At 42.4% G+C, this 27,997-nt stretch overlaps 1 protein-coding gene across 3 annotated transcripts; it reads right to left on the bottom strand.

The window, feature by feature from the left end:
• Positions 1–122: 122 nt before the first annotated feature.
• Positions 123–27,882, bottom strand: DHRS12 (dehydrogenase/reductase 12). 3 transcript variants are annotated; one of them, XM_054081316.1, is made up of 10 exons: positions 27,658–27,882; positions 25,684–25,817; positions 23,347–23,429; positions 18,671–18,763; positions 17,146–17,227; positions 9,022–9,083; positions 8,167–8,271; positions 7,525–7,615; positions 6,037–6,174; positions 123–3,453 (listed from the first exon to the last, which is right to left on the bottom strand). In XM_054081316.1, the coding sequence occupies exons 1-10, from the start codon at positions 27,711–27,713 to the stop codon at positions 3,326–3,328; spliced, it is 972 nt and encodes a 323-aa protein (XP_053937291.1). In that variant the 5' UTR covers positions 27,714–27,882; the 3' UTR covers positions 123–3,325. The 3 variants fall into 3 exon arrangements, with proteins under 3 accessions (XP_053937291.1, XP_053937306.1, XP_053937298.1); XM_054081331.1 differs by lacking the exon at positions 25,684–25,817 and having other exon boundaries at positions 125–3,453; positions 17,146–17,241; positions 27,658–27,875; XM_054081323.1 differs by lacking the exon at positions 25,684–25,817 and having other exon boundaries at positions 126–3,453; positions 27,658–27,868.
• Positions 27,883–27,997: the final 115 nt, after the last annotated feature.

Here is a 27,997-nt window from a genome sequence, read left to right as displayed (position 1 = left end):
AAAAAGAACTTGGGATTAAGCTAGTTTATAGCTGCCCTTCTCTACTGGAGTCAATGACCACCAGGTTGTTCTCTGAAAGAGTAGCTCCGTGTTGACTCTCCACTCACCGAGTTAAACATTGGTTAATGAAAACTAGCACTGCTTTGGCTTTAAAAAAATGCTTTGTTACTCCAAAAATACATTTAGCAATTGAACTGAAAATTGAAGTATTTGGCCTAAGGCTGTCCCCCACTAAATAAATTGTTTACATTGAGTTTTTCAGGACTGACTTAAATCTGTTTACATTGAAGTCCGTAGCAAAATTCCCCTCTTTGAGCCCAGGCATGACACGTTCAACATCCCACCTGAGTCCTGTGCACGAGGAGGGATGTCCTTGCTTGCATCTTGCTCCCAGTGAGTGGAACAGTGTAAACGTGGAGAGTTAGGACAGCACAAAAGCTCATGTACATTGTTGCAAATGCAGCAGTTTGTATTTGCAGTTTAGTCCAAAATAGTGAGGCATCTATGGGAATGTTCAAAGGCAGACAACAAACAATTGTTTATAATTAATCATAGGTTGCTTTATTTTGTTTTGTTGGGTTTTTTTTTTTAAAGAATAAACATGTCCCAGAAATTAAACTTGGGAAAAGAAGAAATGCACTGCAGTCATTCCTGCTGTGATTGTTGATGGGCTGTGCCTTTCCATAAGGACACAGGGAAAAGGCTCTACTCATGGTCCGTGGCATCACACTCCTCTTTGGGCAAAATCCCCAAAAGCAAAAACTTCCAACAAGGTGACTGCACACAATGAAGAGAAGGGTGAAACCTGAGGTCAGTCACGTAGGCCTGAAAACTGATCTAAGGAGCGCTGGGCTGAGAGTGGAAAGGGAAGGGCAGTAAGAACAGCTGCTCTGCTCCTAGTTTGGCTCCTATGAGCCAGGTGTGCACCAAAGTCCTCAGCATGCACTGCTTAGCAAGAATCTGTATCACCTTGTCCTCCTGGTAATCCGTCACTGGATGCTGTTCTTCTCTTCACCCTAAAATTCTATAGGTGGCACAAAATCTGTTTGCTTACACGTAGGTACCAGTCATTCTGAATTGCATTAACACGAAGTATCTCACTGCCTTTACAGCCACATCATCAGGACCACCATCCCAAAAGTGTGGGACCCTCCAGGTTTTGTTTCTGTTTTAATTCTTTTTAAACACACGCTGTCCTGTGTTTTAGTTCTTTTTAAATCACAAGTGCTCTTCAACCATGGTATCTGGCTTTTTTACACTGTGACCAAATTTGGATTTAAGCAGTTTTCATACTTTTAGCTTAATTTTTAAGCTGTGACTATGAAGAAAAATATGTGCTATTGAAATACATCAACATCAGTACAGAATGTGGACTAAAATATGTTTTATATACTGTGCACTTTTAGTTACTTTTATGAACTATTTAAATACCAGTCATTAAGCTTTTCTTCTATACTGCAGAGTCAAAAAGCAACTTATATATACTCAAGAGTGTCTTAGCCTTTCAGCTAGGGAAAAACATAGTTACTATATATGCTTTCAACCATGCCCTTATTTTCAGTTACTCTATTTAAGAGTTTGAATCATGTAAAATGTTGATAGGAGAATTCTAGGAAGTAAAACACCTGTACAAGCCTTGCTGTTGTTTTCTTTCACTGTAGTGCAAGAGGGAGTCAAGTTACTAAAACGAAGGAATAGTTTGAATGCTGACTGAGCATCTTCAGGAAGAGCTGTGACACTGATGTGGCTCAGCACCACTTATCGGGGGGAAAACTTATTTCAGGGCCTTTCTGACAATAAAGCCGTTATTTCCAAGGAGACTGACAACAGGCTGAAATGAAAAGTTTTTTCCTTAATTGATACTTAAGAGGAAGCCTTCAAAAAAGGAGTAAATGCCATCAGCCTCTAGAATATCTTTTGGGAAACAAAACTATGTAAAGCAGACATAAGTTCTCTGCGCATCAGCATGGCTTTTAGCTACCAGTATCTTGCAGAGAGCTCAAGAACTCCTGCGCTATATTTGTGTCTGGGTCCTTTGTTCTATCACACTGGTCTGCAGCCACGTGTAAAACAGTAGTGACACTTCGTTGGGCTCTGTATGCAGTTTGGTATCAAACACACTCGGTTCAGGAGCAAATGTTTTACTACTGTTGTTATTAATAACCTTGGCTATGCAGTAAATCCGAAATACTTAAGAAAAAATGAATCCCATGTGAATGTCTTAGTCTGAGCTGGTTATCTTCACCATCAGTAGAACGATGTAGGAATGCAGGGATTGTTTCCTTAACTAGATCCAGTAAATCACCTTGAAGAAGTCCATTTTCTCTCTGTTGATTTAAAGTGAGAATCCCCCACAAGTAATTAAAATGTTCACAGGTCAGGTAAGATGAATTCCATCCTCAGTGTCGGGAAATAAAACAGTTCTGGGTAAAATACAGCCCTCTTATCACAAGGTGGACTTCTCCTCTAAAACCTGTACCCTCCAGTCTTCTCTTGCCATGTAATCCATACATAATGGTAAAGCAGTTCTCTTTGATCTTTCACAGAAACGGCAAGCACATACAGCTCAGAATCTCATTTCTTTTCATGCCTAGAGTCATGCAGCCATTTCTCTGCTGGATCCATCCATGTCTGGGTTCAAATCTCCTACTTCATGGTGTCTTGACATAAACAGGATAATATTCAGCCCTGGCTCCATAAAGTAATGTGGAAGGCATTTGGCAGTGTTCCTAAATTCCTGCTGTTTAAACACGGGGAGGCAGATCACTTCTGCATACTGGCATTGATTTATAGAAACTGAAGGCCGTGATGAATCCTTCCATTTAAACTAAGAAGGGAATGCAAGAGACAGTTTCTGCATTCCTAGATATAGCTTTGAGCCCAGCCACCCCCACGCAGAGAAGGAAGACACCAATATGTCACATACAGCAGTTAAACATTGTTTAAAACATTTACTACTTCTTTCCTGAAGTCCTTCATGAAGGCAAGTGAAGGCACTGCACTTCATTCTGTGCCGAGGGTTTTAAAAAATTTTGGGTCATTTCACAAAGCCTTTGGTTTTATTTTAATGCCTCCAAATTTTTCTTGCAATTCAAAGAACACAACCTTACTGTGTCTTGAGACAGCAGCTGCATATTCATAATGTGAGAGACTCAGCAGCACAAAGAAAGGTGCAGGCAGCACTCTTCCCCCATGATAAGAACACCTGAACACAATTTATTTTTAATAGGCCTATGGCATCCTACCTCCCCTTAACAGCAGGCCCACAACAGTACTGTTACTGCATAATTAGAAGCTTTGTGGTTACGCTGCATCAGCAGTGACACTATGTTCCTGGAGAAGTGGATTTAAACCTCTGGGACAACTCTTCCAGCATCTCCATTAACTTCTCTTCATCCTCTGGTGGACTGCGAGTGCTTGCCAGTGGTAAGTGTGTAGGGACTGGCTGCCTGTCTAGAAGACAAAATAAAAGTCCTTATGGGTACATTTAATTATCTCTTTTAGCACAAAGGACATTTTTTCTGCTGGGCTCTATACTCCCCAAACATAACATTGTGGTCTTGAAGCCAGGAAACCTGCCTTCTAGGTAAACAATGTTAGTTAAGCATATCTTCCAGAACAGAAATTAAAACTAACTTCATTTGTGGTTTGGAACTAGAGTGTTCTTTAGCACGGTGTGACTTAGACTGGGGAGCAAGACCTCATTTGCAGCTGGCACAGAATAGATAAGGCAGGCCTTAGTACAGGGTGACACCTGCTTCCAGTCACTAGCTTAACCCCTGTAGACAAAGACCAATAGCTTGAGCTTGTTGTTGCAGGCAGAGGTTGCTTTTGCAGCATGAGAGGTTTTTCTCTTTGCCTCCTGGATAATGTTTCTAGTGCTACACAAGTTCCCCAGCTGGGACTTCATAGTTTGGGTTATTTTCAATCGTAATATGCTTACTTTCATCCATAAAAATAATGGTTAAATTCTAAATGCTAAAGAACTCATCCTAATTGCTCAACCACCAGAACTGACATGGATCCAACATAAAGACGCCTGACCAAATTTTCTCAATTTGACGCTTTAATTGGTTTTCCAAATCTCATGCTCCTCGCTCACTCTGAGTATAGCTATATCACCATCCGCTCTGAGGGGTTTTTCTCTCCAAAAACACAGTATCTAGCTCCTGAGAACCTTACGATAATGCACTCAGATGTGTATTAAGCAACCATCAGGGCGCTGCTGCAGTCTATTTAATAAACCCAACTTCCAGAGTAGCCAGACGAGACTACAAGAACAAGTTGTTGCGACACTGGGCAGCAGATTTCTCTGAAAACCTATGAGGCTGCCATCAGGCTTCCCAGGCCAGCAGAGCTGTTTGCTCACTTAAGAGGAAGTCTTGTAACTGGCTGCACCACATAACCTCTGCTCACGGAAAACTGAGAGAGAAATATGCAGAGGAATGTTCCATTCTCCATCACTGAGTATGAACTGTTTCATACTTAATATAGTGCTTCCAGTAGCCTGTGCTAAAGTTTGGGAACTATGTGTGAAAGCCAAGTTCAGCATCACAGAGAAGATGCTTCTAGTCTTTGGAAAGCAGGACTCTGTCGAACATTTTTTATTCTGGCAGATGCAGTGGTTTCTGGTTGTACAAGTCATGTTCTCACTTCCCATTTTTTTTTTTTTATCCTCAGGAAAAAACCAAAATTGCTGGCTTTGGTTTGCACTCAAAAGGAACAGAATAAAAGAGAAGAGAGGAAATGGAGGGGAGGTGTGACTGATCCAGGAAATGTCCATCTAGGACCAGAAAGGCAGGGTTTGTGGTAAAGTGCTCCTGCACTCAAAGCCCTTTACTTGAAGAGCCTGAGGAGGCCCCATAGTTTCCAAAGGGCAGCAGGAGAGAGAAATCACTGACTTCATCACTGTTAGATAAGCATGGAACACAGACACTGGACTTTTCTCCTGCAGTCATGCCAAGACCAAAGCTCTCCGAAGTCATTATCTAGAGCTGGAGAGTCAAGGCGTATTCCATGTTTACTAAAGTTGGGCGTAGACAAGGGCCAAGGCAAGAGCCTGGTGGAATTATGATCTAGAGCAAGAATAAGTGAGCAGAAGCATTAGGACCAAAGTGAGGCGACATTAGTACAAAAAAGGCAAAGCCTGGCTATACAAAAACAACTGACCAGCTGGAACTGGTCAGCATTTCGGCATGCACCACTTGATGACACAGAAAGGGTCTGATTAAATATCTGTCAACCAACCCTGTGTGACTGTTTGGGAAGGGACAGAAGGGACACGATCAATCCAACTCCAGAAAAGTCTTAACTTCCTGCATGATCTGCCTTCAGTGACTCAGGATTTGAGTGCCACATCCAATAGAAATACTGGCTTTCTGTAAGTAATTACCCTGAGCTTTGCCTCTCTCCTACTGAACTGACCTGCATCAACATTATGACATTTATGCTTCCAGCTGCCTCTACTAAGATGCCTGTAATTTACCTAGGAGAAAAGAAAGGCTCTGTACTATTTTTCCATTCCCTGTGCTTACTGTGCCAAAAATGCCACTGTGCTCAAGACTCTGCCAAACATCAGAGAAAGGGGAAATTGGCAGTTTTAACTAGCATGGAACAGTAGGAAGAAAAGCCTGTCAAAGCAAAGCCAGCCCCCAGTGCTTGGTGAGAAGGACGCTACTTTCCTGGCATCATAAAAGATGCTGTTTGACTGCTGTGATTCACCTTCTCTTGGCACAGTCCTACGTACAGCCACTTGCATTAAAAAAAATCCCAACCTTCCCTAATGAACTGCTTTGAAGACTGTATCAGCTACTTCACAGGACAAAAGCAGGAACATAACAGCTTAACACAGTTGGTCTCTGGTTACACAATGCTCACTTGAACCTTTAGTCTTGGAATGATTTTGAGAAATACTTTACCCTTTCAACACAGTTGCCTGGTGGATCCTTCATCCCCTTCCAGGCCAGATGGGGATCCTAAAGTTCAGGCAGCTTACGGATCTCCACTCCTATAGAATGTAAGACACCCACACCTTACCTTGGAAGAACAAGCCGCTTGGTAACTGTGTTGCTTCAGATGATACTGCCAACCATACAACAGTATCAGCTCCCTGGATCTCTGTGCGCAGAGAATCCTTCATTCTCTGATAGAAATCCGGCATTGACGATCTCACAGCTAGAAAGAATAACAACAGAATGGTAGTCTGCCATGTAAGGCTTTTTTTTTTTCACAAAAAAAGAACAGCTAAAAACTGTTACTGTGAGTGTACAAAGAAGAGAGAGCATCTCAGGGTTTATGAAAGAGGATTTCCCCATAGCTAGGGGTACGAGGACTCATGGTGGAATAGTGCTAAACAGCCAGAGGATGCACCAGTTGTTTGTTTGGGTCAAATTACAGGGACAAAACTAGCAGAGGCTGAGAACAGGATGAGAGGTTCCTGAGCCAATTCCACTCTAAATTGCAAAAAGGTAAGACATGGGAAAAACAGAAGTACGAAAAAACAGGTACCGTAATAGGATTTTTAGCTCTTATTTTCTTATCAGTTTTAGGAAACCAGCTGCAGCATTTTATTTAAAAACTGTAGGGTGAACAGTACCTAAAACAACTACACATTTCATGTTTAAACTCTGGTTTCATTTTACTTTTGTCCAACTGGTGATGACTGAAGGCCCAACCCCTGCAGCTGTTTAATTTTGGTGGTTGGAGAGTCCTTGAACTTTAAGGTGGGATAACTTTATGGTTCATTAGGTTTGAAAACCCCAAAGAGTATGCAAACATACATGTATTTTAACAAAAAAAAAACCCAAAAAAACTAGGATATTTATTTGAAAGGCCAGTTTTCAAGCATAAAGTAGATGAGGTAAATGCTTCTGTTATCAGAAACTAATTTGGGAAACTGCATCCCTAGAGAAGGTCTAGAGATCAGATTCCTAGTCTGCACCACAAGCTTGGGTGTTAGGGACTGGTAACATACTGCAGAATGCAACATTCATAGCGGATAACCGATGCTGCCCGCCTGCAGAGACACAGTCACTGAAGAACAGCTGCAGCTCAGACAAAGGGCTGTCTGGCCAAACACACTGCTTCTTGACAGCAAGAAATGTTTAGAAGAAGGGTAGAGGAACAGGGATTGTACAACGGTGCGTGCTCCATTTTTCTGTATGCTGTTGCAAATTCCTGACATCTGCATGTTGGTGCTGACAGAGCCAAAAGTGCTTATCTGTGTGTTTAACAGTCCCACTACAAATGCAGCTTAAAGGTTAGCTTAAAGCACTTTGGCTCTGCTGTGTATTTCCATGGGGCTGGAACCATTCATTGCCCACTATTATTCATTGGCTATATACAGATTGCAGACACTGTGCAGAGCACAGACACCAAGAGGGTACAAAACTACTTCAAACACCACATTGCAGCCAAGGAATCACTGCACCTGTTGGAGAAATATTCCAGAAAGTTTCATTTCTCTTTGCTGTTAGACTAATTCTGAAAAGAAAAAAGACTTCGTCAGCGTCAAGCAGATGATACCTGGAGTGTCTGCCCAGCCGGGATGCATAACAGAGAAATGGATGTTTCTGTGAGCTTTTGCCCATCGTTCTGTCAAGACAACTTGCTGTCTCTACGATAGAGCAAAAAGAGTCAGACAAGCATCAAGTTCAATAGCCTGTCCACCAAGTTAGTTCTCAGGGAGAAAAGCTACATCAAATGTACTGCAAATACCGGGGCATTTATACATAGCAGAGATATACCCTTGCTTATCCTGACTGGATTTACTGGATAACATTGTCAGAGACCACAATGTTCAGTGCAATCTATATCCTGGCCACAAGCTTACTTTTAAAGTGGTTACACTGCTTTTACTGACCATGTCTACTTGATGCAGACTGTAGGTAAGAACTAAGCCAGCAGAAAGGGTTAGTAAGCTAAAGACAGTTTTCCCCCTTGAGACTTAAATCAAATCAAACAGAAGTCTAGCCATGCTCTCTGTGCAAGAAGATACGCACTCATAAATGCATGCCCTCATATTGCTGATTATTGCTTGTGTGTCTCTCTACAGGTTAGACACAATGGGAAAGCAACAGTGAACAATGGGCTTTTTGCAAAGCAGATGGTACAAAAGCTGCCTAGCAAACAAGTGCTGGGCTTTGTTTTCAAAATCAGGGACTGTACCTTGTTTTGTGCATACACCATAGTTCCATCAAAGGTCCCATTTGCTGACTGCAGGTCAGATATGTTTAACTTTTGAACAAGCATGCCCCCAGAAGAGACAGTTATCTACAATGAAATGAATGAAAACCCAATGAATGAAAAGCAAATGGAGGAAAAACAGAAGCAAGAACTCCCCACAGTCACACTCATGCATGTAATGTGTTCTTTGGGCCATATTTTGAAGTACCTAGGGAGCAGGATTCCTCTGCACACTCTGCACTATGCTTGTGCTCATGTGTGGAGCATACCTGGAGATGAGGTGGAAGAAAAAGAATTTTTTTAGAAAGTGATTTTCATTCAAAGTGGTGTTGACTCCTTCAGAGAACCTCACGCTTCTTCCTTTTGAAAAGTAATTAGGAGGAAAAAAATAGCAGAACAGGACTGGTTTATAAGTTTAGCATTTATAGAAGCTAGTTAGAAAATGGAGACACAGTATAAAGCTTGAAAAATTTCATTTAAAGAAAATGTACCTGCTGTCCTATTTTACATCAAGATCTGTAAGGTTTTTTTAAGCCTATACTCCTGTACAGGTATTTTGCACTATGCTGGAGGAGAGGACTTGCTCCAGGGAAAGAAAGGAAAAGGGGAAGTTTCTAGAGGAAATGTTTTACTCTGATTTCCAGTGAAGGGTTGAGAGTAGCAGGCAGGAGCTTTGCCTTAAGGGCGGCAGCTGCTGTTGGCAAAATCCAAGAAGATTCTACAGATGCTTACAGCATTATAACTAATCCTGCATTGCTCACACAATAAGAGAAATGCTACCTCAAACCAGAAGGTAGAATAATAAACCACCAATTTTCCACAACATTGCAGACTCACCACTCTGGCATCAGCTTCTTTTTCCAGGAGGGGCAGCAGGGCAGTTGTCAAAATGTAGGTACCTACAAGACAGACAGACACCAACATTAACTTTTCTTTTTTAAAAAAGATTTCTTCTCTTCTCACTCTCTATAACAACCCAAAACCCAAAGTGTCTTCATTTTTGAAACCCAATCTGAATTTAACCACAATTTTTTTTCTGCTTTACTTGCATTATGCCCCTGAAGTGGTCCCTGCTGCTGCATACTTATCAAAAGGGACGTCAGTTACATTATGGATTTACGTTACTTTCTACCTATAGAGCAAACTGCTTGCTACATCCAACCATGACCCCGAAGGCAAAATGGCTCAGGTATGGATTTCTTGGGGGTGAGGTGATGTCAGTGAAGAAAAAGTGAATGCATTTCCACTCCATGTTTGGCATATATACACATCGAATTATCAAATTGTTTGGGTTGGAAGGGAATTTAAAGACCATCTAGTTTTAACCTTTCCCCATCACAGGCAAGGTTTCAGGGCCTTAACACCCTCATAGTGAAGAATTTCTTCCTCGTATCTTACCTAAACCTACCCTCTTCCTGTTTAAAGCCATTAATCCTTGTCCTATCACTACACACCCTTGTGAAAAGTCCTTCCCAAGCTTTCTTGTAGGCCCCGTGAAGTACTGGAAACCAGCTGGAAGGTCGCCTTCTCCAGGCTGAATAACTTAAACTCTCCCAACTTGTCTTCATAGGAGAGGTGCTCTAGCTCTCTGATCATCTTCATGGCCCTGGACTTACTCCAACAGGTCCATGTTCTTCTTATCTACTGGATAAGAGCTGAACACAATACTCCAGGAGGGAGAAGAAAACCGTGCTTTACACCTGTATTTCTTAGGCCCTTGCATATGCACTTGAGACTCATCTGGTTTTGCCTTGTGAAATCACTCGGAGTACACTGACACTTGATTAGCATTGCCTACAAAACCCACCTCTTAAATCCCCAGAGAGACTCAAAGAAGACAAAAAACCCTTGGGGTGGGGGAGAAATATTAATGTATGCCCACAGCTGAGCTAAGATTACTTGGGGAAACATAACTGTGTCCTTTCCCATTTTAATTATGTTCATTTAACACAGATTTGTACATACCACACAAATATATTCCATTGCAGCTGTTACCATGACCAGCAAAGTTTGTTATTCAAAACACTGTTCAGCTGCGAGCATATTCGATTTGGACACACCTAGTGATGCTCAAGTGCAACACAGACACTTTTGTTTTTATCTCTTCAGAGAGTTTTTATTTATCCCCTTTAAACTGTATTTTTAAAAAATGTTCAATTAAAAATAAATCTAGCCCCATTTAGTCTAGTGTTTCTTTGTCAAGCATACTGCTTCCCTCTCGTCCTTCACAAATGGATCTAGTTTAACAATTCTATGTTAGCCATAAACATATGTTTTCCATGAGCTACCAAGGCCCTGTTTTTCACTAGACATGAAGACTTCAGAATGCATCTTCATAACCTCTCTTCTGCAGAGGCGATGAGATCACTCAGTTAAAATGCAGCATGTTTATAAACATACTACCAAAATCAAATGTGTCACATGCTTGGTGAACAAACTGTTCGGTTCCCCGTCAGTCACAGCATTCTTCATTTTCTCTATTTAATCAGAGGGACGTCTGTATGCACACAGTATATTTAAAAACCCCGAAAAATCAAACAAAGCGAATGCACAGCAGATGAGTAAATGCAGCCTGTCTTCAGCAGAAAAAGCAAACTGATGCAGTTGCCAGTGAACAACGCAAGCCTGTACATCTCCCCTGGTAGTGGCAGGGAGGCTGAATGATGACATCATTCGGACGAGAGCTACCGCCAATTGTCATGGGAGACTGCCACGATGTAAAAATAAATATAAAAATAATTACTTCAGTAGAAGCTAAGAGCCTGGATTAAATCTTGATTTGCTATGGATTCTTCAAATGCTAAGTAACATCATGTCTTAGTTTAATAAGCTGCATTTCCTAAAGGCAGAACTGCAATGCACCAGCTATAAGGATGTTTGATTTTACTGTCCTGCAGATTAATTTACACTTTTAAGGGATTTCATGTTGGTTTGTTAATTCTAAAAGGATGCAAAGATGAATGCATTAATGCTGCCTCATTAACAATTCGGGTTTGTTTTGTTTTCCAGCTGGATGAGAGAAATGTTCAATGCCAAAAATCCTGCTTATACCAACTACAGCTTGTCAGAAGTTTATGTGTTTATTTAAAACCACAAACTAACTGCAAAGCCAGCATCTCCGCTCTTCCTCAAGCTTATTAAGAATTCAGTAAATCCCACAGAGCCAGAGCATTCAATCTTTTTTGCCCCACAAAACCACTCGCTCATTTGCTTTCAGACAGAGTGCATAAAGGACCAGTTTTCATTCCAGCTTCCTATGGCAGAAATAGCACTAGTATCTCAAAACACACACAGATGTAACGCATTGAGCATTAAGACTGAAGCACTTGATTTCCCTCACTATTGAATATTTCACCAGCTAGTGTCCCTGTCTTAAGTGTTCAAACAGACTCCTTAGTGCTTTAACTACTTGGATATTATATGTTCTTTATTTGCGCGGACTGGTCTATCAGGCAAAACAGCCCGGACAAGAAATTTAGCACAATAATAGAATAAATATGCCTTATAAGGTATATTGCTGGTTGGGAGACATCATCATCAACTGAAACCGCCACATTTTTATTCATATAAAAGCTGGCATGTAGTTTGATATTTACATTCAAATAACTAAGAACAATGACACGTGAAGTCAATGCAGAGGCCTGGCACAGCCATGGACCTCATGGCATGTATTTGGCCAAGCACAGCTGTATTGCAGTATGCGGTAATACAGAAATTAATTTCTAAGTAAAAGCAGAAGCCAGAAATGAATGCCTTGCCTGCCACAGTCCTTATAAAAAAACACTAAGTGCATCAACAGTATAAAAACAGAAAAAAAGGAAAATTTTCTTATTTTTAGTAAAAAAGATTTTGCAAGGAAAACCAAGACTGATTTAGAAGAACATTCCCCTCTCCCCACTTAGGGGAATCAAGACAACATCCAAATTGTTTATCCTTTTGCTAATAACTGATTATTAATATCAATGCACTGAACATCTGCCTTTCCAAAATGAACACTTCAGCATTCAAGTGTATTCCCTTAACAAAAAACCCATTTTTGTCTGCTAAAGAAGAAATATCCTCCCACACAGCTTAGTTAAAAATGGTAAAGAATATCAAGAGAGAACATGAAGGTGCAAGAAGGGAAAGGCAATGATCAAGAGTGATGTGCCTTGTGCTGAAAGCATTGAGCCTTGGTTATCTTGGTGATCCTGCCCCTCAACTGAGAGGACCTTGGGGATTCTGCCAGAAACAGAAGACAACCCAGAAAGCAAGAATGCTCCCGGGGCATTCTGTGGAGAAAGCATCCCCTTGCCTCACACAAGGCATCTCTGTGAATGGAGATGCTCAGCCTTAAGGCCATCATGCCTCTTTCCCAGCAGTTGGATCCACCACAGAGGAGAAACTCAGTGCTCTGTGGGACACACGGCAACCAGGAGCAGGATGTTTCTGTCTGAACAGTACTCCTGGACTACAGCCCACGTCTTGCACAGGTCTAAGTGCCTGTGGAAAAGAACAGGCTATTTTAAACTACTCACATGGCAGAAACTCGAGCGTCATCTTCTGTCTTACAGGTATCTCAGACCCAGCAGGCAGGGAGTACACCTACAAGGCAGTGGTGGACATATGACTGTACTATTTGCACCTATGACTGTGTGACAGAGGCCAGATTCTTATATATCACCTTTTCCTGCCACTGGAAGGTATATTGTTTATGTGGCCTGAAAGCTTGGCACCCACTGGTGTAATGGTGGGGAAAAAAGAAAAACATTGCTGTGAAATGGTATACAATACTCCTCTGAAAAGGAGTATTTGTTGAGCCATAAAGGAGTTCAGCAAGGTGAGTTTGGAAGCTTGCTCATAAGCAGCAAGAATGCAGAAGGGGCGAATAACTGTCCAGTCTGTCTCCATGTACAGGATTTCTTCTTGTCCTCACTGAACGTTAGTCAACTCTTCACTTCAGCAGAGAAACCTACCGCACAGGTTACAGCCCCGTTCCATGTAATGCGGTTTGGCACAGTACTTCCTGGCTGTGTTTCCTCCAGCTAAAAGACATTCCTAGGACTGATGCACAATTTCTTTTAAAGATAAACATCCTCTCAACATTTGCTTTTCTTTGGAAAACCTCCTGCAAGTTTTATGTCATTAAGTGGAACTCACATAATAGGAAATCATGTATAATACAGTGTAATTAAAACCTTTCTACAAGCATACAGTTAGTCCACTATAATACATCATTCAACCAGCTCTGTTGTATGGTAGATTAGAGAGTGTAGGTTGTCAGTCTGCGCATTACACGTGGTAATTCCAACAAAAGCAATAAGCATGGCACTTAATGAGTGCATATAAACATTTTGTTTATAAGCAGTCCCTCACAAGTGCTGACCACATTGATGTTTAGTTAAGTTTCATGTTTACTTGCTTAAAAATCAAAAAAAAAAGAAAAAAAAAGTAAAATTGAATCACCATGCAGTCCCCTGGGGCCTGATGTGTAACCGCACCACTTGTTCTGAGATCTTCTCAATTTGAGTAATCTGATACTGTCTTCTAATTAACAACTGCCATTTTAAACTCCATAAAGTGAACTCTGTGAACCTGTACGAGCAGTAATTCACTGTTTCAGAATCACAGACTGAAACTTTAGGGATGTAAGTGCAGAAAATGAGGAGCTGTTAGGGAAATAAACACCCAATTTGTACACCAAGTTGTTTAAAATACTACTACAAAAATCAACCTATCTGCTTGATAAATTCCTAAATCAAATTAGGCTAACTTTTGCATGACCTGAAGGAGATGCCAAGGGAACTGCAGGGCAAACACTACTAGTTCTTGCAGGAAGGTAGCTCCACACATTCTTGCAACAGTTCAGCACAGATCTCACCATCTCTACCACAGCTTAACCGAAGTGAAAGCTATACCTGTCCAAGGGACAGAAGCCCACAGATGACCCAGACACTGGTCTTTCCCACAGAAGGCTACAAATCTTTCTGTACTAGAACATGACACTAAGTAAAACTTGGAATTGCCCCAATAGACAATATAAACAAACACTATGAAGGCAGATTTCCAGAATGCTGGTGTTATAACTCAGCTTTAGCCTGCTAAAACCTGGAAGAGTCCTTAGGATTCATATGCTTCAAACTTGGATATCAACAGGATATCACATATAAAAATAGTACATGAATACATACTCCTATCTTCTTTACAGATTTAAAGTGCCCCAAAACCTGTACTTTAAAATTCATTTAGAAAGAAAATTACGTTTTCAGCAGAATATTGTAAAGTCACTACCTGTTTGTAACATCAAATTAATTGCAGACTCATGTGCCTTGGTGCATTCTAGAATAATTTTTGCTTGATGTTTTATCTAGAAATTAGTGGTAAATTATTGGTGAGGTTTTTAATCTGCTAACATTCAGATAACGGCAGGCAGCCAGCACCACACTCAGTGAAGTTTTCCATCTGTATGAGCTTTGCAGTATTACTAGGAACAATGTTATTTCAACTGTGAAAAAGTGGGAACAAAAAAAAAAAAAAAGTTTTATTGTACAGATTTCAATGGTTCATTCAACTGGTAAAAATCAGTTAAATTGGCTTGCTTTTCTTATGTCCAAGTCATTAAAAACCAAAAAACAATCTGACATTCTTCCTTGACCTGGTTATATTTTCAAGCTTTCAATGTATTCAGTTTCAAGTAAGAGTCGTCCCTAAGTCTGTTTCCCCAGTACAAGATCAGGAATGAAGATTTTAATGTGCTGTCTCTGGGGACCAATTCTATCACACTAGCAATAACTGAGAGTGTATGGGAAGAGCTAATGAACATGAAAGACAAAACAAATGTTTACATTTCCCTTGAATTACAAAGCTCAGCTCAATATGTGTTCCTATGTACCCTGGGAATCTAGGTTTCAGTATAGCTAGTGGATGTGCAATTATAATCAACCTTACCTTTTCATCCATAAGTCTCACAGCTCTTTAGAAACAAAACTGGTGTCACAGTCTCCTTTTCATAGTTAAGGTTGTCTCGCCAAAGATCAGGTGCTGACCTTATGGCAGACTGACAGCTGCTATCCAAGCTGCTTGACTTCCAGGTAGTTCAGAACACAGTCCACCAGGCAACACTGGCTTGTGTAAAACGCCAGTTAAATACAATTTTTTTGTAGGGGAGAAGCCTGACAAACACTCATACAAGTTAGGCAGTTTGGCATAGATGGGCCTTACTGCTAACGCAATAGAAATGCATCTTGTTTCCTCTGGCCCCACCTCTTCTTGCACACAGAATAGATATATATGGGGATATTATTAAAACATGAGAGCACATTAGACTGAAGAAAAGATGCATACTGGGACCATAATTTATTTATCTCCGAGTGTGTTTTAGTGTCCCCTTGTCTGGTAAGTAGCAATAAAAATGTAACATGTATGCCATTTCTCCATGTCAAGCAAGAAGATGTCTTGAGCAAAGCTAAAGTGAGGCAGGCTATCAAATAGAGAAACAAGGACTGCTCCAGTTAAATGTCTAGTGCTTCAATAAAACCACATTTCTGTTGCTTCCCCTTACCTACCAATGCCGACAGTTTTTTTCCAAAATGACTGAATACTGTCAGTTCTAAGAGTCTTTGCTGGGAGTTTTACTAAAATGAGTAAAATAAAATCTAATTAAAAAAAAGAAGAAGCATTGACTTAGAATTCTGCACATCCCATCAGAAGAAATGACTGCTTGACACTGCCCAGCTCCTGGGTACAACACTGAGCACAAAGTCAGCCCACAGGAGGAAACTTAGGGGCAACACCACACAAACTAAAGGATACACAAATAAAATCCATGTATCAGGATGGGCAGCTTTCCAGGAAATCAGCCCACATTACCCCAAGACGTTCATTCAATTTTATACTGAAGGTGTGAGTCAGTCAGCAATGTGCCATTTCAGACTTGTGTGTGGCTAGCGCTCCCACGTCACAGTCTAAACGCTCCAGAGCAGCTCTGCTCTCTACACCTTCCCTGAGCTCCAGCAAACAGAGGAACAATTCTTGGGGATCTAGCAGGGGAAAAAAGGTAAAATATTTCATGTGGCTGCAACAACCAAACAACAAAGAGCCCCATTTTAAGGATGCTGGGCACCAGCGCAGATACAGATGCCGCTGTCTGCTCAAAGCAGTTTATAGTTTGAACTCAAAGATTAGACACACCATACAAAGCCTGAACTATCAATCATCATTTTGCATATTCATGACCTTCACCTACCTGTGCACTCTGACAACACCACAGAGGACTCCGCACCTCCTATTTCAGTGAGCTGTCCTCAATTAGCCAGTCAGAGGTGTTTGACACTAAGGGAAGTTTACTTTCTATTCTAACCGACATTATTTTTGTACATATTCATCTTATCTACCAAAGGACTTAAGCGCTCATTTTTGTCCCATGTATGTCCAAGAAAAGATCAGGATATAAAGTATGTTTCACAATTCAGATGATTGTGAACTGACCTCCATTATACTGGAAAACTGACTAACAAGTCGTTAAAGAGAAAAATATTCCCGGTCTGGATTTAAAAGCTCCACAGCATTTTAGACATCCAAATGAGCAATTCTACAGTCAAAATAAATGTTAATTAGATATCGCATGCAGAATTCAAAGACTCTGCCCTGCATTTAAAGCATGTTATAGTTCAGTGTCTTGCATTTTTAGATAGTTATGAACTACACACTCCTTCACTAGAATATAGCTGAGATCCAGGGTAGATATAGTGAACAAAAGATGGAAGGAACAACCTGTATGTGAAGATCTGAAAAAAATATTAATATTATTCCATCTTATATCTGCAGAAATCAGGCAGTTACAAGTTATTGTTTTCCTTCTCTGGTACAGTAACGGTACAATCGCTCTTTGTGAAGGAATACACACCTCACGAACCCAGCCATACACACACAATTCTACCAAAAATAAGTATCATACGTCAGAACTAAGCCTTCCATGCTCACCCAAAGTGTTCGTTGCAAAGTTTCTTTCAAGCCCATCTTCAGTTAATTCTCTGTTATTCACCATACATCCTGCATTGTTGATCTGTAAGACAACTCCTGTAAATGAAAATAATCTACACAAATATCTAGAAAATAAAGCATACATGCAAGCAGCCCACGCTAGTTTGCTGTCTTCTGACACTGGAACACAAAGCTACCAACTGTTTCAATAAATTATGCTATTCCAAGTCACACTACCCTGTCACTGACCATAATTTTTTTTTTTCACAAAAGGATCTTCAAAGAAATGGATCTGTGCAGAGCCAACAGCCCTCTGAAGTTCCCTAGTCTGGGTTTTTAAAATCTTTTCTGACAGAAAGTAATGTGCAAGTTGTAGATCAGATATTAGAACATAAATGTGTAGCGTAGTTTGTTAGCCTTATCTGAGAGACCACATTGAACACACGTTATGTGGGTGATGGAGTCACTGCTAGGGGAAAATTAGGGAAGCTGCACAACATGTGGTAGAATAGCCTGCAGGAACTCCCACACAGTGAATTACATTAATCAGCTCTAAACTTGGTAGATTAGCCAGGTCAGTAGGCTGCTACATCCTAGTTAGCCCTGAGAAGAGCAGGTTAACCAGCAGAAGTGCTTCATACTAACTTTGTGCCCTGGTTGTAAGCACCCCAGCTTTTCTCTCCACATGGTAATCCTGCACAGATACTTGACCTGACTCACACATTGCTCAAATAGCGCTGCACCACACAGCATGGCTGAACTGTAAGGTAAAACCTCATCAGCAGTCAGAAGCTTGCAAGCTATATGCAGCTAGCATATTCTGTGACACACTTCTTTCTTTGCCTTACCTTCCAGCTTTTATTTCCCACTTCAAAAAGTGATCTGCCCCTACATACCTTCCTGTTCATTCTCTGCCACTCCTCAAAAGCTATTTTCCCATTTCTGTCAGAATTTCCTCATATAGTAAGCATCAAAACCACTCTTTCAGGTGCCTCAGTTTTAGTACAGCCCGCAGAGCAAACTGTCACTGCTAAGTAAAAGGGAAAGAGTATTGAGCTCCTTACCAACCATGCTGCTTAACTGTTCGCTCTCTCTATGCTCTGTTTTAGACTGCTCAAACTAGACTTTCTATAAAAGTTTAACCTTAAGAGGGACTAGATTGAAGCAAGTCTAATCTGCCCTTGGGAGGAGGCATCAGTCCCTGCCATATTCTGTTTAGCAGAACATGCGTAGCCTAATATGCAACCTAAAGGCCACAATGTTTGCATGGTGAGAACCTCAAAAGACGCAGCTAAAAAAGTACTGCATTTCTCTCTTTCTGTTTTTTTTTAATGTCATTATCTGTATATGTGAACTGAGAATAGACAAGGGCAGAAGGACCATGGAGACTACTGCAGCAGCACATAGAGAAAATGAAGCAGAGAACTGTGGATCAAAAAAAAAAAAAAACCTAAACTGCCCATTGAACAAGTTCAAAGGCTACACACTCCAAAGACAGGCACATGATTTAAGTATTCAGACTTACCAACACATTTAATTTATGTTCAGTTTTGAATTTTTCAGCAAAATTCCAGATTTCCTTGGGATTAGATATATCCACAACATGCAAGAAGATACTCTAAAAGGGGAAAAAAAAGTAAATTACAATCAACATGGAGAGTGAAGAGACTCTGTTCGCTGCTAGGGCCTGCCTACATGAAATGGTATTTAAGCAGCATGAAAAAATATTATCTCCATAACACAACTAAAACACTTACAGTTAACATGCACAACTGGGAAATCTAATTCTAGTCCTTAAAATATGTTTAATCATTTTATTCAGTTGCTTCTGAGCAACAGCTTTTTAACGCTGAATTTATTAAAAGAGCCCTGCTTGGATAAACATATGTGACAGAGTCAGGCATAGCAGAGAACTAGAAAAATATTGCAAACCTTGCAAAACTTCTGTTTAAACAATTCATGCAGCAGATTCCTCTTTAGCTGAAAGCAACTTTCCACCTCAGCCGCCTCTTCTTAACACTGAGCAAAAACAGCCCTCTCAGCCTCTCCTTGCACATCACATGTCCCATCTCCCTAGTCACCTTGACAGCCCTCCACTGGACTTGCTCCCCACATCCTGGGGAGCCCAAAACTGGGCACAGGACTCCTGCTGTGGTCTCACAAAGGCTTAACAGCACTTACTGATGCACTTCCCTCAGCCTGCTGGCTACACTTGTGTTCACACAGCCAGGTATGTGGTTGGCCTTCCTTGATCCAGGGCTCACTCATGGACAACTTGTCACCCCAGGTCCTTTTCTACAAAGCTCCTTTCCTGCCAGCTAGACCCAGCCTAGACTGCTCCAAGGGGTTACTCCATTCCAGGGCAGGATTGTGCGTCTGGTCTTGGTGAACTTCATGAGGTTCACAGGCAACAAGTGTTATTTATCTGACATCCAGATGAGCCTCAGCAGACTCCCCACAATAACCTAGATCTGAGTCCCCAGCAAGTGACAAACCTATCAAGGCATCAAGCTAAGACTGCAGACGGGTGCCTCCATCTCCCACAGGAGGGCGCCTTCAGCAACCATCACTTCCTCCCAGTGCCAACAACACTTCAGGCTCATCTGCTCCAACACCTCCCCTGACAGAGCTTGTTCTTCCTCATCTGTTACCATGGCACTATACCTATCCTATAAATGCACATCTGCAGACAGAGAGTGAGCCTGCCTACTGTCACCAGCAGTCACAAGCTTCCATTCCTCCCTGCCTAGGAGTCTCTATTCACTGCTTACTCAAGCACAGCTTTTATCTGTCCCTCTTCCCATGCAATGCAGGGTTTGTGCGCTTCTACTCTCTGCAAAGACCCTGTCAATCTCCTGTTTCTGTTCCCTACGGTTTCACATCCTGCTCATTTTGGTTCCTAGCAGCCCAGCACCTTGACTATTGCAGAACCCAAGAGATGAGGCCACCACCATGCTCTTCCCCAGGCTCAGGTAAAAGTACTAGTCATTCCCTGAAGCTCAACTTCTGCCACATCATTCCTCTGGAGCTCTGTCTGGGCCAGCTTCTCATGTGCCAGGCACAGTCCCTCCAACCAAGGCAGGAGAGCACACTTTCAGGTGCCTCACTGAACCCCCCCTAGCTGGCTCAGAGTCCTGGGTGCCTTCTGCACTCCTTCCACGACAACTGCTGCACTAAGTCCTTGTTAGCCACTCCCTGTCACAACAGCCTTGGAACGTTTTGAAACACTACAGCCAGGAATGAGGATGCAGGAGAATAACAGAAAAAAAGATAAGCCTGACATAAGAGCAAAGTTATAATTTTCTAAACCACTAAAGCTAGAAATATCTCCTCTCTCCAAAACATCAAAAACCTTTTACTGTTTGTCACAGGCAACTCTCTTGCTTTTTGCAAATCCGTGTTCTACCTAGTACAAGCGCAGTGGCATTTATCAGCATACAAAAGGTATGTCAACTCCTACTCTTCTCCTAGATAGCACTTAGTCTCAGAGACATACCACAGATAGGCTTATGACATATCCCAGGAAAAGGCAGTTCTAAAATAATTATGCAGAGGATGTGTTCTCATGCAAAACAACAAATAATCATTAAAGGACCTCCTCTCTTTTCAAGTTGTTTCTTTAAATACTCATTATACAAGCAAATAAGATAAGTGAAGAAGCTGAGAAAATTATAAGAAATTATTCTTCTGCTATAATTCTGCTTCTCTGCAGATAAAAAAAAACACGACTTTTTCTCTCCAGCCATTGGATTTCAGCTCCTTAGTTGAGTTAGGTCAGAATTTTCTCACCTTAATATTCATTTCTGAACAAAATCTTGACACTGGTCTACTATTCCTAACTGGATATCTCTCTAAAAGCTTTCTACTTTTCAAGCTACTACCATTATCTACTGGAACAGAGAAGTTGAATGTTTTGGAGCAGATGTTCCATATCACAAGTGATTTCAGAGACTGAAAAAAGGTCTAAATCAACAGATATCTGCTGAAGATTGTCGCGGTAGGTCAGAAAAAGGACCCACATGTCTGTTGCCTATAAAAGTCCTTAGTAGTAGTGAAGGAATTTTCAAAGCAAGACCTAATCTCCGTGACCAGATCTACTTCAACAGATTAGGAGAATTTCCCTGTTCCCAGGTCTAGGTGCAGGTGCTTGCCAAATAACAACTCCATTTCAGCAGTGAACTCCATCATGTGTTGCTGTGGAAGGCAGAAAAAAAGTCTTTGGCATATACTATTGGCATATACTACAACAGGATCTCTGTTCAGATGATCAGGAAGAGCAAGTTAAGCCTGGATACAGCTTGTCAAGTTGCAGATAAAGCATTTCATTATCTCCCTGAATTGCTTCTGAATGACTACTTATAAAGAAGAATGTACTTGTGGACTCCTTATTAAAATGACTCTTCCCAGTGCGGTCACATGTCCCATAGGGCCTCTTGTACAGCTCATCTAACACTTCACTGAATGCTGCTTTCTATACAAGTACCCTGTTCTCAGGGCCACAAACAATTCTGCAATGCCCTCATACTCTTTCATGACCAGAGGAACTACAGGTGTGCAGCCTACCAAAAAGTGGGAATGCAGTAACTGTGCTGCTTTCAGAGGAAGAAGTTATTTGCATCAAGTAGTTTCACCAAATGACATAAAACAGAACACAAAGGAACCTTCAGAGGTCATCACATTCACCTCTCTTCCAAGGCTGTCTGACTGCAGTTAGAAAAGGAGGTAACACAGATAATCACTAGTCTTACTATAGCCATGAGATTACACAGTTATAGACAGCTGGAAAGCATTTATTTCTACATAAGGACTGACTTAATTCACCTCCAGTAAAGAACTGAAGTGTGATCCTGGTTGTGTCACACAAGGGAGCTGAAACCAAGGAGCAGAACTTTAGTCAATATGGTAACTCTAATCATAAAAAGTCTTCAGAATTTTTGATCCATATTACAAATTATTACTGGAATCAAACCACTGAGCCGAGTGACTCTTAAAAATGAAGACAGCTCTTCATCCAAGTGTTGTGGGTTGACCTTGGTAGGCAGTTAAGCCCCACACAACCACTTGCTCATTCCCATCCCAGTGGGATGGGAAAGAGAATTGGAAGGGTAAAACAGACAAAGCTTGTGGGTTGAGATAAAGACAGTTTAATAAGCGAAGGAGAGCTGTGTGTGCAAACAAAGCAAAACAAGGAATTCATTCACTACTTCCCATTGTTAGGCAGCCATTTAGCAAGCCCCAGGAAAGCAGGGCTTCATCACATGCAACAGTGATTTGGAAAACTAACAAATGTCTCTCCTTCCTCCCCAGCTTTTATTGCTGAGAATGACATTGTACGGTACGGGACACCCCTTTGGTGAGCAGGGGTCAACCGTCCCAGTGCCTCCTCTTCCAACTTCTTGTGCATCATCAGCACAGCAGGGTAGCATGAAAATCAGAAAAGGCCCTGATACTGTACAAGAACTGTTCAGCAACAACTAAAACATGGGTGTGCCATCAACACCATTTGGGTCATAAATCCAAAACATAGCACCACAGGAGCTGCTATGAAAAAAATTAATTATCCCAGCCAAAACCACTACACCAAGATAGAAAGACAATGACTGTACTTTTCCTTAAGCACATCCTCCTGAATAATTAGCAGAAGCAACAGTGACAGCTACAGGAATACATTGTAGAATGATACATGCAGAAGCAAAATGAATTTCTAATAAAAGGGAGGAAATAAGGAAGAGATATTACAAGAAAAAGGAGAAGGAAAAGTCTGTAGCAAGCAATTAGGACCATACACACAGATCTTCAGAGCAGCCCACCTTAGTAAATCAAAAGCATGTTACTTGGACACATAAAGCCTTCAACTCCAGTGTTGTTACCTCCTAAATGTTGTTGCAAGAGTGTTGCAATGCATTAACTTTTAAAAGCCTCAGCCACATAATCAGGAACAGTAAGCAAGGCATCAGAAAACATACGAACAGCAAACATAAAACAGCATGCTGCTGGTGATGTTATTTATCACAGCAAACATCACCTATTGAAATGAAATCACACCACATGGATGATGAACTACTAGATGTTTCCATGTCCCTATGAAAATACTATTAAAAACACAACAGAAAATGACAAAACAGAATATCTCGAGGCCTCCGAGGTCTTTGATATTAACAATCTTTCTAAAAGTAACAAAAAGACTGAAGAACAACTCACCTGATTGCCTGTTTCTGTCTCTATTTCTTCTTTGGCCACCTCAGCCCGTTCCTTATTTCGGCAAACCAGATGAACCGTGCCACCTGGTGGATGTCGACGTGAAACACGTTTGATAATTAATTACTAACTGTGTATTGGGGAGGCACCAGCAAAGAGGAAGGGCCGGGAAGCGACGTGCAATTTGCAGTTTTTGTTTGGGGTTACTTTTTGATACAATCCAAATGAAACAAAACAACTTTTGTGATTGCATCCCAATGTTTGTGGGAAATCTAGAGCCCGCTAGTAGTAGTGGAAATACTGATCTGATGATCACCAAAATATCACAGCATCTTCCCAGCAGGCAGAATGTTCTGAGCTATGCACAGCCAGCTGCTCCACTGTCAAGAGCAGAGCAGTGGCTTTTTATTGGTGCTGCTGAAGCTCAGGTCCGTGGTGCTCTCAGGGCTCCCATCACACTTGCTGATGAGCTGCTAGCAGGGAAGCTGGTTAGGGCCATAGCACTCCACAGTAGTCCCAGGTCCACTTAACCTTGGGCCGTTCTTGGGGACAAATTCCCTCCAAATGGCACTAACAGATCAGTCAGACCAGACACGCCAAGAATCCCTACAGGGGCTATCAAAGGACTGAGGTTAAGGTCCTTTATACAAAAGATTTAAGACACAAAGAATGGATATAATAAAAAAGCTAGAATATTTCTGCTTGGCTCTGGTCCCTTTGAAGGCAGGCAGGAGGGAGAAAGCATCATCCTGCAACACGGTCCTCACTCAAGACTGGAGAAGGACACTGCACTCTAGGTACTGTCTGTCCAAACCATTTTTGGTCAAGTGTGCACATCATGTTTAGTGCTGATAAAATACCAGAGCTACACTGGAAATTAAGCTATGGCATCTGTATTGTGAATGCCTCCTTTGGCACATGCCTTAGAAATTCAATAAAGGCCTTGAACAATACAAGTGACAGGAATTGCCCTGTGAAAAGGAAATAAAAATCCTCTATTGCACTGTCAAGAGTTGGTTGCATTACTTTTACCAAATGAACAACATCAGTGAAAAACTTCTGAATCTAGGATAATCATAGAAATTATAATAACCAAGGAAGATGCTGTTAAGTCATTTTAACTTCATATGCACAGCAACACCCGCACAAAGTATCAGACAAGCAGCCTGAGCCCAAGGCTGTTCTTTGGGCTCCAAGTACAAGATATGGTGACCAAATCCTATACAGATCCAGTTAGCTTGACAGCTTGCAAAACCTGGCAGGAATACCTATTTGTGAGCAAATCAGCAGACAAGGCAATACTTACATAAGGCTATTACAGATAATGGCAGTAGTGGGAACTTGAAATCAATCACATACCGGCACTGATGGGGATTTTTAACCCAAAGGCTCTCTGCTGGTAATAACTGTGGATTAGTTTAGTTTAGCAGTTGCCACTTTACTTCATGTGAGAGTTACAAAACCTAAGGAAAGGAAAGGAAGGGAGGGGAAGGGAAGGAAAGGAAGGGAGGGGAAGGGAAGGAAAGGAAGGGAGGGGAAGGGAAGGAAAGGAAGGGAGGGGAAGGAAGTAAAGGAAGGAAGGGAGGGGAGGGGAAGGGAAGGAAATGAGGAGAAGGAAAGGAATTATGGGGAAGGAAGGGAAGAGAGAGGAAGGAAGAGAAGGGAGGGGAAGGAAGGAAGGAGAAGAGGAGGAAAAGCAGGCAAAAAGACAGCAAAGAGCTGCAGCAAAGAGCTGTTCTTGCACAACAGGAATTATTTTGTCAGTTCTGAAAGGGATCAGGTTTACCCTTCAACAATAGCTAGTTCCAGTTCACACCATCTCCTCGCTTACAGAAGCAAGAGAAAAAAATAACTGCGCGTAATCAGTTAAAGGGCACAAACTCCAGGTTATCAATGTTAAGACCAAGCACAACCGTAGAGCTTCTTTTATACTCTCTGATCCCAGCTTAGCAAAGTGAATTGTTTTCTTCCATCATATGACACATTTGCAAGTCCTTCAGAACAGTTCAAATTTGACCAGGCTGCTACTTGTACCAAATCAGCCTTAAAGTTTGATCCGTCATTAATTTCCTCAGATGCCACTACAGCACAGATAGTTTCAGCAAACATGAACCTGAGCAACTCTTTGCAGCCCTTTGCACTGATTTTTTTTCATTATTCCAGTTTGCACAGCAGTGATTGTGCTTAAACCTTTAACCCACACTAACAGCCCTGTAAAACACCATGCCTGATCCCTCATCCCAGGAGCTGCATCTTTGTGTTTGTGCTGGAAAGCCAGGCTGGCTTAGCCCAGTCTTCTCTGTACCGACCCCTGAGAACCCCTCAGAATGGCCAGCTCACCTCTCCTCGCTATCTCTTTGGCTGTGGCCTTGCCAATGCCACTGTTTGCACCAGTGACCAGAAAGGATCTTCCAGCCAGGTTCACCTCCAAGTCAGCAGGATTGAAGTGTCTGGAAGCAGACTCATAGCCATTCCTGAATAAATCAGAGACACCTGTGAGAAACTAGAGAAGGGTACCTCCAGAAAACACAGGGAAGAGTTGAAAAACACTTCTCCCTCACAGCTTGGTGTACTATTTTCTACCAGGCACAACACACACTGAACACCCTCATGCTCCGTGCTGAGGGGGGACAGGCCACACAAAGTGCTAGTGATGCTGCAATAATCATAAAGTCATAGAATAGTTAGGGTTGGAAGGGACTTTAAGATCATCTAGTTCCAACCCTCTCACCACGACCCACTAGATCAGGCTGCCCAAGGCCCCATCCAACCTGGTCTTGAACACTTCCAGGGACAGGGCAGCCACAACTCCCCTGGGCAACCTGTGCCAGTGCCTCACCATTCTCATGGTGAAGAAATTCCTCCTTATATCTAGTCTAAATCTGCCCCTCTCCAGTTTATACCCATTGTCCCTCGTCCTATCACTACAAGCCTTTGTTAAAGTCCCTCTCCAGCTTTCTTGTATCCCCCTTCAGGTACTGGAAGGTTGCTATAAGGTCTTCTCTGAGACTTCTCTTCTCCAGACTGAACAACCCCAGCTCTCTCAGCCTTGTCCTCTTATGGGAGGGGCTCCAGCCCTCCGATCATCTTTGTAGCCCTCCTCTGGACCTGTTCCAACAGCTCCATATCCTTCTTATGTTGAGGATTCCAGAACTGGACACAATACTCCAGATGAGGTGTCACGAGAGAGGAATAGAGGAGCAGAATCATCTTCCCTCGACCTGCTGGCCACGCTTCTTTTGATGCAGCCCAGGACACTGTTGGCCTTCTGGGCTGCGAGCACGCATTGGCAGCTCATGTCTAGCTTCTCATCAACCAGCACCCCCAAATCCTTCTCTGCAGTGATATTTTAGCCGAAAGAGGGTGGATTTAGATTAAATATTAGGAAGAAATTTTTTCATGTGAGATGAGACACTGGAACAGGTTAGGTTGCCCAGAGAAGTTATGGATGCCCCATCTCTGGACGTGCTCAAGGCCAGGTTGGATGAGGTTTTGAGCAACCTGATACAGTGGGAGGTGTCCCTGCCCATGGCAGGGAGGCTGGAACTGGGTGATCTTTAAGGTCCCTTCCAAGCCAAACCATTCTATGATTCTATTGATACAAGAAGTAGTTACTATTACAAAAAGAGGAGTGGAATATTTTTTATTTAAGCTAAAGTAAAATTTCATCTAAGTCATTGTATTTTTTTAAAAGTTAGGTAGAATGTCCCTCTGATATGTTTACTTTCAGACAGTTTTTGCAGACACTGTTCATGCTTTGGAGATAATAACATCTTGTGTGAAGCATCATCTGTGCTGAACAGATGTGTCTTCTGTAATCACCTGTTTGCAGTGTTTCCCCATCCCAAATCCAAGGTCCAGAGAGCTGGAGCCAGCAAGAGTTTTGACTGTTGTGAAGTTCATAATAACGTTAAAACGAGTCACTGGAAAGTAACGGAATGTGCATAAGATTTCTGGAGAAACTTACACATATGCACGACCGTGGGAAGCAGATTCTGTCCCACGATGGGACACGATGGATGGAGATCGCTCCCTCGCGTTGCCCAGCCCTGGTAAAGGGTGCTTGCTTCCTTAAACTCCAAAACGAGCCTCAGAAGGTTTATTTGCGGGCATTTTCGCTTCCCTGTGATTCTACGCACTTGCATTAACGAGGCCACGCTTCGCGCCCCGGGGCGGCGCGCTGGGGTTCGTTCGCTGTGGCGGGGGAGGCTGCCACTCAAAGAGCGCAACACCCCCGACCCCTCGGAATGGTTAAACGCTGGCGGCGGCGCAGAAACGCCCCTTCCCCTCCCTCTCCCTCTCCCGCAGCCGTACCTGCCGTACTCCCGCAGCCCCTTGACGAACCACACGGCGTTGCGGTACCAGGACATGGTGCGGCCGCGCTGCCCCGCCCCGGCCTTGCATAAGGGACCCGGCGCTGGGGAAGGGCTGCGGGCGGCCCCGCCCGGCGGTAGGGGAGAGGCCGTGGCTGTGCGCCCGCCCTTCGCCCCAGCGGCGGGGAGCGTGTGCGGGGTGCGGGCCTTCGCGCTGCCCCCGCCTGCTTGGGCAGAGAGGAGTGCGGAGGGGAAGGGGGGAGAGGAGAGGGAGAGGAGAGGGAGGGGAGAGGAGAGGAGAGGGAGAGGAGAGGGAGAGGAGAGGAGAGGGAGAGGAGAGG

Source organism: Cuculus canorus, chromosome 1, assembly GCF_017976375.1.
Source record: "Cuculus canorus isolate bCucCan1 chromosome 1, bCucCan1.pri, whole genome shotgun sequence".
NCBI lineage: Eukaryota > Metazoa > Chordata > Aves > Cuculiformes > Cuculidae > Cuculus > Cuculus canorus.
Note: the sequence above shows the minus strand (reverse complement) of the source record. Positions and strands in the feature narration are given on the sequence as shown.

What these genes read in the sequence shown, in the direction of transcription:
- DHRS12 (XM_054081316.1), bottom strand. Translation starts at nt 27,713, where the DNA reads ATGTCCTGGTACCGCAACGCCGTGTGGTTCGTCAAGGGGCTGCGGGAG. An exon ending in AGACAGAAACAGGCAATCAG is followed by an intron (nt 18,764 to 23,346) that starts GTGAGTTGTTCT and finishes TTCCCCTTTTAG; the next exon opens with AGTATCTTCTTGCATGTTGT. An exon ending in CTTTGCAACGAACACTTTGG is followed by an intron (nt 9,084 to 17,145) that starts GTGAGCATGGAA and finishes TCTGTCTTGTAG; the next exon opens with GTACCTACATTTTGACAACT.